The sequence below is a fragment of the Lipophrys pholis genome (assembly GCF_963383615.2).
Source record: "Lipophrys pholis genome assembly, chromosome: 15".
Classification (NCBI taxonomy): Eukaryota; Metazoa; Chordata; class Actinopteri; order Blenniiformes; family Blenniidae; genus Lipophrys; species Lipophrys pholis.
Window position 1 is genome coordinate 9,491,278 of NC_137642.1, and position 10,557 is coordinate 9,501,834.

Consider the following 10,557-nt stretch of genomic DNA (forward strand, 5'->3'; position numbering starts at 1 on the left):
TTGCCCAGTGAACTAAGGTGATCTAAATTACCTGAAGTAAAACTGCAGAGCAGCTTTTTTTTTTTTTTTTCATACAGGGCTCTTTGTAGTTTTAAGATCTCTGTGCCTGATAAATGCTGCTGCTTGCAAACACTTTTGCACGCTGTGTATGTTAAGTAAGATAAACTCTCCATGGTTTTGTCTTTGTGATGGTAAAATGTTGTGCAACCACTGAGCATGCAGCTGTGTGTGTGTGTGTGTGTGTGTGTGTGTGTGTGTGTGTGTGTGTGTGTGTGTGTGTGTGTGTGTGTGTGTGTGTGTGTGTGTGTGTGTGTGTGTGTGTGTGTGTGTGTGTGTGTGTGTGTGTGTGTTTTAGATGAACAATGAACAAGCCTGGATGGTTACTGCTATGTCCAGTCACCCATTTAAGTTGCGCAGAGTGTAAAGCTTGGAATCATATTCAACAACAAGCATACTGCAACATTGCATTCACCCAGAAAATTGGACAACTGCTAAGTGTGAGTTAAATGTCAATGACAAAAGCTTGTTTAATTTGCTGAAAGGTCACTTAGTGTCACCTCTGCATTACATTAAGGGCCAAGTTGGACAGAATTCTTTTTAAGTTGTGGCCACTACACCTTCCTGTGAGGCATTACTTGATTACCCCATAAATAATTAATGCCTTGTGATAGCTGCCAAAATGCTTGCCCCTTCTCACGGCTCAGTGTCACATCAAAGTTGCCTGGGGGAAAACTCTTAATTTGAAGTTCAAGAGACTAACAGTTTGTTGAAATTAGTGATTCTATTCTGGCTGAAGTGGGTGAGAGGGAATCCTGCAAGTACGCAGTCACATCCAAAAGGCGCGCAGTGCGCATACATTCACGACCTTTGCATGGCAACCACAGATAAAAAATAAAAATCAATCTAAAGAGAACAAATGCACGATTCAATTCAGTCGTGTTTTAGACCATAACTATTAATTTACAGCACAGAAATACCTCCGTGCGCACTGAAACAGCTGTGCGTAAAAATGTGTCACGTCAATCCGTATCACGTTCCAAATTTGCATCTCAAGCAAAGAAAAAGAAATCAAAAAATGATTACTCTGTGGGACATTTCGTTTTCTATGGAATCTTGAAGAAGGTATGCTTAGGTTAAACTGAAACTCACGCTGCTGTTGTGCCCGGACCAGTGCACCATCGCCTGGTTGTGTGCCGAGTCTCCCGACAGAGCAAAAGTAGAAGTGTCCAGGTGTGGCTCACTTTGTCTTTGGTTAGACCCTCGGGCTTCCTCCCCAGAGCGCCGATACTCGGCTCGGGGGTTGGAAACACCCTGGACAGTCTCCACAAACAGCTCCCTGGACTGCGCTTCTCCACTTATACTCCTTTCCACGTTATCGTTGTATGTTGCGCTCACACTCCTTTTCTCCTTCTTCCCCCTGACAGAAAATGTGTTTTCTGATAATATCTTGACTGTGGGTCGTTCTCGGCTCTCCTCAAATACGTTGCCATACTTTTGAACAGGTATTTGGAAATCGCCACGGATGTTTGGTTCGATGTTGATCGGTGCATCACTTCCACTCTCTGTTTCATTCCCCAATTGCTGGCCATTGTTCGTTTTCAGAGCGCCGGATACCCTCTTCTCAAACGCGCGTAAAACTTTCGCGTTATTGTCGACTTGGTGTGAGATTTCCAACTCCTTTGTCACTGTGGTGACACCTGCCTCCAATGGCGTTACCTCCAGGCGATAAAATCTGTCTATTGTTCTGGGAAAAGTTATTTCCGCTTGAGCCACAAACTTGGGGTGAAAGGGGAAGAGCAAAACGAAAGCCAAAAGAGAAAAACTCCAAAATGAGAAAAGTCCCATTGTGTTCTTCCAATCTGATCGTCAACCAGCGGGGGGGAAGTGTGGCAGGGCTGCTCAACTTCTAAAATATTCAGGGGATCATCTTCAGCAGCAAGCAGCCGTTCAGCAGACCCGCTCACGTCCAGGAATTTGTCAAAGTGAGGGAGCAGTTGGAGAGGCGCTGCGCATCAGGAAAACGCGCGACGGAGAGTGACTGCAGGAGCGGTGAGAGCCCATTGTTCACGAGGACGCCTGGAATGGAAAAAATAAATAAATAAATACTGGAATCCCCCGAAATCATTCTGACATATTTCACGATTTTCATTTTTGTCTGAGGCGACGGTTTTTTTTTATTAAGTAACACAGGGTGTTTATGTAAACCCATAAAATAAAGTTGTCCGAAAACAGCGCTTGATTGAGTCGGAACCGCTGACAGCAAAAGTAATTTGTGCTTTGCGCAACTGTGTTCACTATGTGGCAAGGGTTTTTTCTTTTTCTTCCTCTCCTCTGAAACCTCAGGGAAAAACATCATTTACCTGCATCAATCAACACTGGGTTCACCTGTCATCCGCGCACTCGCGCACACGCACGTGCACATCAGGGAGAAAAGTCACCTGAACTTACTGATGAAGGCACAGATTTCGAACAGATACCATTTCAAGGTGGAGCGCTGTACTGTAGTGATGTTGACTTCTTTAAAAGCGAAAAAAGAAAAGAAACAAAAAAAAACACTGTATACCTAGTGACACTATGAGCTTTTTTCTTTTTTTTAATTAGGCCACCAACACAAACTGCCTGAGGCATTCTACTGCACAACAGCCCAGGAAACAAAAGATACTTTGAAGTCCCACAATAATATGTTTGGCATCATCTTCATGACTTTGTGGCGCCACACAGGCAACAATCCTCAAACTCCTTTATAAAAGAAGAAACTGTATGCACCTCCACAATTTGTGTTATTCATTCATTTTTACAGTGCACATTTGGAAAAATTGAGCTTCAGCCAAATCAATATGCCATTTCAAAGGTATTAGTTTCAATTAGTGGAGCCAAATGAATCCCAAAAGGCAATTCCTACTTCCTGCTGACAGAGCTCTCTGTCTCTCTGTCAATTCTTGCTAAAAAAACTCTGTGTCAATATTTTTTAAGCTTTTTTCTTTAATCAGAAAGTTATTAGAATAACTAATACAAAAAAGTCAAATAGCTGCCAAAGGGGCAAACAATGAACAAACAGAACTTCTACAGTCTTCAAAGACTAATTGGGACAATGACTATCAACAGATATGTCATTGTATGTTCCATAGAGGAAAAAAAATTGAATACAATTTCTGCTTCTTTTGCAGGTAAACTCACTGTAGATCCTGAAAATATTCACTGACATTTATACTTGCATTCATTTGTCAAACAGTCCTGTTGGCTATAAAACAAATGGTAAAAATCCAACCTTTCTTTTTCTGAGGGTGGATATCACTTGAAAACAGGTAAAACTATATTATCGACCTTTTTCAGAATTCATGTTCAGGGCTGCTGCTTGTTTCTATACTGTAGTTTAGGTCTCCATGGCAAAATCATGCATCTACTCAGCTGTAAAATGTAGTGCAGAGGGGGAATAAGAAAATTCACAGTCCTTGAAAGCTGCACAGTCAAGAACAAAACAATCCAGTGGAAGGAGCGATGCTGACACAAGAACAACACCTTCTGAACTTGCTTGCACACATGTGCAGACAGCAAAAGCAAAAACAAAAATAAAACAGCAATCATGAGGCTGACCATCAATGCCATCCCCCTCAAAGGTTTCGCTTCTTGGTCACCGTATTTTGGCATGGCTGTACAAACAAATTGAGATTCATACAAGTGAGGGCTCCGGGCAGCAGGTGTTACTGTTGCAACTCTACCGCGCGCCAGACAGCTAACTCTCTCTACAGGCCATTCCCGCCAGAACGCCTCTGCAATGAGGGGGTAATTGGACTGATCACACTCTGTTTACCCATTATGCTGCGAAAATGAAGTGGGTTGTTCCTAAACACACTGTGACAGGCCGGGGAGGGAGGAGGAGCCTTTTCCATCAATGACACATCTTTTAATCTGTACTAACCTTGGGGCCGCGAGCAATGTGCGGATTCACTCTCTGCTGCTTTCTGTGTGTGCATGTGTGTCTGGAAGGCAGAGGGGGGGGGAATAAGACAGAAGAAGAGACAGGCATTTGTGTTTATATGAAGGAATATCTTGGGGAACAGTTTTAAAGTGTCTGTCTGTTTGTGTCTCTGCCCTACATCCTGCGTGTGAGCTTAAACTATGACAAGGAATATTGCATATCTTCCTGGGTGGAGAACATCTCGCATTCTGCATAAATCGGAGCTCCAGTGAAAGAGAATGAGAGGGAAAAAAAACAGATGAGAGTATGAGACTGAAACTGTGTACATCGGTGTAGCTCATTCAATTTTATGTGCTCTCCTCCCCAGTGTAGATCATTAGCGAGATTATCAGATGTAATCATCTCATTTCTGTTGGCGCATAACTCAAGACAGTCCCCGCAAACGTTGCCACCCTCTCTCCTGCGTCTGCCGAAGACAGGGAGCAAACTCGAAAGCTTTCAGGACAAAATCCCATTTGTGCATCCGCTGTCTGCATCCCAAGCTTGTTAGTTCCAACACTTCAGTGATCCCGGCGGAGAGGACGCACAGGCAGTAGTAGGAACCATAATGGCCATCACCCAGACAGCTCACACTCGTATGCAGGAGATGAACAGCAAGGTGCACTCCCCGCTTGGCTATACCCATGCCATTAAAACGAGAAACTTCCTTTTTATTGCAGATGGCAAAACACTTATTTTGTACCTCCTTCATCGTCGAGATGAAAGAAAGGCATTTTAAAATCACAGTGGGAGGAGTAGTTTAGGACAGTTTGCGCGTGCAATAAACTGCACCCTGTCACCGAAAACACGGCTCTCCTCATTGGTGAATCCCTGTATTGCTATTATCTCTTTGATGTCTTTGTTCTTCACTCGTCTTCTGTACAGGATGAAGGCAGCAACAAGCCTGTCAGGATATCAATACAATCTACTTGATCTCTTCAAGCTGTAAGTTCATCTGTAACACACAGCTGAGACGTTTCTCTTTGCAGGGATCTCTCAAATGTCCTGGGCCAATTCTAACCTCTTTCGTCCTCCCTGCAAATCTTTGACCAGTATTCACCAACGGAGGGTGTTTCCAACTAATCACAGTGCATATCGCCATAGTTAACTACTCGTTGTATTTATGGAGATGGTAAACTGGATACCTTGGGGCGTGAGGCAGGTTTAGGAACTAGCAGTAAGATTCAGTAATTCCCATGATTTGTAGCTGGAGTAGTGTAGCAGGATAAATCCCCCTTTTCAGAGCTTGAACCACATTGCAAACCTCCAGCCCAGGTTGCCGCGCCAAGAAGTAATTTGTGCTTGAATGCTAGATTTGTTGATGTTTTCCCACTTCATAAGATATTGCAGTTATCAGCATTTGAGATCTGGCAAGTCTTTTCATACTGGCACTGTTACAACAGTTACACTTATGGATTAGTAGAAAACTCTCCGTAACACCTATTTCCACCAATTTTTTTTGTCCTGATTTTTCTTTCTCGAACATTAAGACGGAAAAGGCATCACCTCTGACCTGTTGTACGCCTAGAGGATGTCCTCCATACAGTTTGAAGGCCATACAATTATAGCAGCAGGGGAAAAAAATGGGACAGGTTGTAATGTGAATGAACATTTTTGAAACTCCGTGAGGTGTTGATCTGATAACAGTAATAAGACATTTTAGTTGTTGTTTATTCTTTATAAACCCTAAAAACAACCACAATAACATTGGCACATATGCTAAATATGTTTCCTAATATGTTTTACATGCTCACAGAAATTGTTTACAGTTTGGAAAAGAAAAACTACAGTTCTGCGTAATCAGAGGCAAAAACGTGACGTTATCTCTCTGTGTGTTAGTTCAGTGAGAGACTGGGAACAGCTGGAGTTATTTGTGATCCAAACTTTGATCAAACTCATATAGAAAATATGCATAATGGCATAAGTCCTTCACAAATGTCTTAGAATGTTTTTATGACGCTGCAAACCCTAGTTCATTACGTGAAAGCTTTGCCTACCTGTCATCAACCCCGAACTCCTTCTCACATGTGTGAACGACTGGAGCTGCAAGAAAACATAATAAAACTAATGGGGAGGGAAGGTTGCCATGACGCAAAACCCCTGCAGTTGTTGTGTTTCTTCTTAAAACAAAATTGGTAAAAACAAATTATTCCCGTATAGGCTACAGATAATTCCCAGGAGACAGGGTTGTTCAACCCTGCTAACTTCATTCTCTGACTTTGACATTAAAGAGTTGTTCTCTCTTGTTTTTCCTAATACATCTTTAAAGGCTGAATAAACCTGATACTTTTTTTTTTTTTTTTTAGCCCTGAGTAATGTTCTCACAGCCAATCAATTATGTCACGGAGCACAATGTTAAGATCACCATTAGAATTAATGACAAAAACCACAAAAAAATGATACATGTGTCGTTGAAATAATAGGATGATCCGTTAACAAGGAGTGCACTGTGCCTGGGTGAATGGTGTTGTCATTTCTGCCTACAGTTTCCTGCACTGGGTTTGCATGTCTCACTTCTGCTCCCACATCCAGCCTTGGTAAAATCCATGCTTGAAACTGACATCCCGAGCCCGTGTGACTGTCTGTCTCTGTCAGCCATGTGTTGGAGTGACAACCTTCAAACAAACCCTGAGCAGACACGAGATGTTAGGAAAAAGGAATAAATGGATTCTGTTCTCTATTGAACTACTTCTCTGGCGAATATGTGTTAGCGAACTGTACGCCGCTCCAATTAATGTTTTGAATCCTCTTCGCTTGAATATGTCAACATGCTCTGTCCAGCAATTATGGTCAACAATTATAATTATACAATTATGAAGCCGCTCTGTTTATTCTTAATGAACATGTTTGTTTATTGCCACCAGGGAGCAAAACGCCAAACAGAAATTCTTTGACCCACTTTGGAAATACCTGATCCGTCTCCTCGAGAAAAATAGGAAAATATTTTTTATTTCATTATTGTCAAAAGGGGGCTTGACCTAAGCAAATTTACATCTGACCTCTTTCACATGTGCTTTCAATGCTTTTCAAACCAGCAGATTAATTTAAGGAAAAATGATTCCCATAAATCTGTATCACAAAATGAAATAAATAGCATGAATACACGGGTTCACCTCTGAGCTAGTGTTTTTCTGTTGAGTTTGCATGTTCTTCCCGTGCCTGTGTGGATTTCCTCTAGCTACTATGGTTGTGTCCTCGTGTTTGGACTGTGTCGGAATCCCCTGCTACCCAAACAGAGATAAAACGCTTGTAGAAGACTGATGCATTTAATATATAAGCTGAACAGGTAAATGCAGAAGCCACAAGGTCAAAGCCTGTTTGCTCCCAAGGGGTCACACCCTTCTGAATAATTCCCTTCCTATTTATGTCTATAGCTGTTGATCCATCCATAAAAAGGCGGCTGCAGACGAAGCACGACAGTGAATTGCTGACACACACTTGGTCAAATAATTAAATATTTACGCTGCTGAGCCATACATTGTACCACGTGGTTGATGAATAAAAGGGACGCCAACTACAACCAACAGTGATCTATAGAAAACTCAAAATTAAAGAATGGACACGGGATGTGTATAAATTGTTTCAGTCAAGAGAAAACATATTTCCAAAGCTCAATAATCGGCGGAATTTCTATTTCTAAACTGTCGTGTGAGAGCAAAATGCCATTTCAGTTCTCTACGCGTGAAAAATGTGTAGCAAAACTGACAAATAACGCAACTTTAATTTTAACAATCTGAACGCCACGACGTCGGGAGAGCAGGTGACCACCTTTATCGATTACTGACACACCCACAGACACTGCCAGTTCCCTACTTCTACACCAAACACCTCTCACACAGTATACAATCCATGATACCAACATTTCTTGTAGTTGAAGGTCACAAAGTGCAGACCTAACATAAAAATGTGATTATGATCGGGGATCAGAGTAAATCACTCCCACATTTGACCTTGGTTTCACAGTGAGCTGACAGCGCGAGGTGACACTGGGGACTCCTGTGTTCTCCTTCGCTGTTAATATCAGACAGAAAGAAATAAAACGGCAGCCCTTATACATATGCATGGTTATATGTAATAAAGACTTCTATAGACAGTGGAGCCAAATTATGCATAATTGCATCATAATGTATTGAAGAGTGAAATTAAACTGGGAATTGTGAAGAGAAACTCTGCTCTTCTTCCTAAAGTACAGAAGGTTTTTTTTTTTTTTAATCTATCTTGGTGTAGAAGTCTGAGTACAGCGGATTTAATTTTTATATGAATATGATTTTTAATGTAGGGGTTAAGGAAAGACATCCTCACATGCTCGCGAGCTGGGTTTTGTGGTTCCTGGCTTCCAGGCGTTTTTATGTCAGACCGTCTTGTGGGAGTAACACACTGCTCGCTTGGGTGGAGTTGAATATCGAGTGGGATTTTTTTGTTGTTGTTTTAGTTAGTTCCAGCATGGCTGGATGGCAAACAACAACAACAACAACAACGAGAGGAGTAGATTAGATCAGAAAAGTGATAAAAATCAGCCTGACACAAGTTCATCCAAATCCCCTCTCTCTTGTTAACATTAGTATGATGGTGGGGCAGATTTATTGTGGTGTAACATGGCAAATTAAATGGCGCCCGCACGTGTTTGGAATGACAACTGATTCTGAAAAACACACACACACACACACGCGCACTTATCCTTGGCATCTTCTCTGCTCCAGCATCGTAAACAAGTAGTATCAGTTTACTGTCCTGTTATATTTTATGCTGACAACAGAGAAGCCAAGGGAAAGAAATGTCTTCCCCACTATGGATTTTTGTCCCACATTTGCACATCAGCTGTGTGGGCTCACTTGGACTTTGAGCGGGTTCTCCTTCAGGCATTCCTCGCAGACTGAGAGGAAAGTCGATACTGCTTAAAACCCTCGGCAACTTTTCTGAGATTTTTTTAAATGAGCACTTTAGAACTTGGCCAAAGGTGATGCGTCCTCTGCTCTCCTACCTTTTTGGGGGTCTATTGACTGGAAATTGCTTACCACCAACAGCCCTTTTTCTCTCACGGCACGAACGCAAAGCTCACACGCACACACGCACACACGCACACACACACACACACACACACACACACACACACACACACACACACACACACACACACACACACACACACACACACACACACACACACACACACACACACACACACACACACACACATCTTTTTGTTTCCCTATCTCCCTTTCAAGTACATTCCCACCCTTCTAACCAACCCCACCCTCTCTGTGTCTATGTGTCTCCACTTGCACTTCCTCACTTCTTTCCCACCTCACCCCCTTTTGAAGTCTGAGACAGCTCGAAATCCAACGTGGTTCTTTTTTGGACAGCCAAGGGGAAATGGCTCAGAGAGAGGGGCTCAAGTTCGATTACAGCTGTTAATCAAAAATCTACACTGCCCAGTGTGGCGTGATGTGAGAAATGATTTTGGTTTTCGATCTGTCAAAGCCGCTATATGTTGCATGCAGAGGCCTATATGAAGATGTATTGTGCATACACACACACACACACACACACACACACACACACACACACACACACACACACACACACACACACACACACACAGACGGCCAGGACTACGTTAGACACACACCCGTGAAGATTTGCAAGAGGGGACGAATGAAAATGAAAACTGAACAAATACACCCCCTCCTGAAAATATCCCTGCTCAAGCTACTGTATCTTCTGTGGCTCAATGCGAGTCGTTCCCCACACAGATAAAATATGGCTGCGTGAGTGCTGGATTATGTTCAGTTCATGTTATTGAACATTCACTCTCAGCCTGCACGTTTTGTGATGGGATTATTACATTTTCAAATCATTCCAATGACATGTTTTTGTTTTTTTGACAAATTACGCAATCTCGGCGGAGACATGCCGCTCACAACATGTCATTTTCTTCCATATTACTTTATAAATCCAACTACTGTGTGGCAATTTGAATCGTTCTGATCCTCGACAGTGGTGATTTTCAAGCATAATGCCCTTTCCTTTTTGGTTTTATCTCTATTTTTTGCACATCATTCCAATTGGGCATAATTATGAGTGTTATTTGAAAAATTTCTCATTGGAAAAGTAATTACACGACACGTAATTGGTTGTCTCACTCACCACTTCACTTTATTCTCTCACCTCATCTCCATCAATCTTTAAACAGATACAAAAGCAAGCAGGAACAAAAAATAAAAAAACAAGTCTGCTTGTTCTATCAAGCAGCTCCTCTGCAACAGGTGGGAGGTACAGGAGATATTTAGCGAGCCCATCTTTAAAATCTGAGAACAAAAACTGACTCAACATTAATGTTTTAAAGTCAGATCACAATCGCTCAAACCACCACATGACTAAAAAAAACAAGTCGATTGTACTGGAAAATACATGCAAAAGACATCCAGGTTTGTCACATTTTGAAATGATCACCACTTGAAGGAGCCATTTAATCGTGAGACCAGGATCAGACAACAAATCAATCTTGATTGTGCATTTTCAGGAGGAAAGACAGTGCGGTAGCTGCAAGCTGCCGCAGTTTGCTGAGGGAACAAGTAGAATTCTAGCTGTGGACATGC

At 42.1% G+C, this 10,557-nt stretch overlaps 1 protein-coding gene across 1 annotated transcript in view; it reads right to left on the minus strand.

Moving 5' to 3' along the window:
* LOC308120401 (VPS10 domain-containing receptor SorCS3-like) overlaps positions 1–1,984 on the minus strand; it is a 54,739-nt gene extending 52,755 nt beyond the window's left edge. The window contains exon 1 of the mRNA XM_080481006.1: positions 1,150–1,984. Coding sequence (XP_080337132.1) covers positions 1,150–1,845 — 696 coding nt within the window. The 5' untranslated portion in view covers positions 1,846–1,984. The remainder of the gene's footprint in view (positions 1–1,149) is intronic.
* Positions 1,985–10,557: the final 8,573 nt, after the last annotated feature.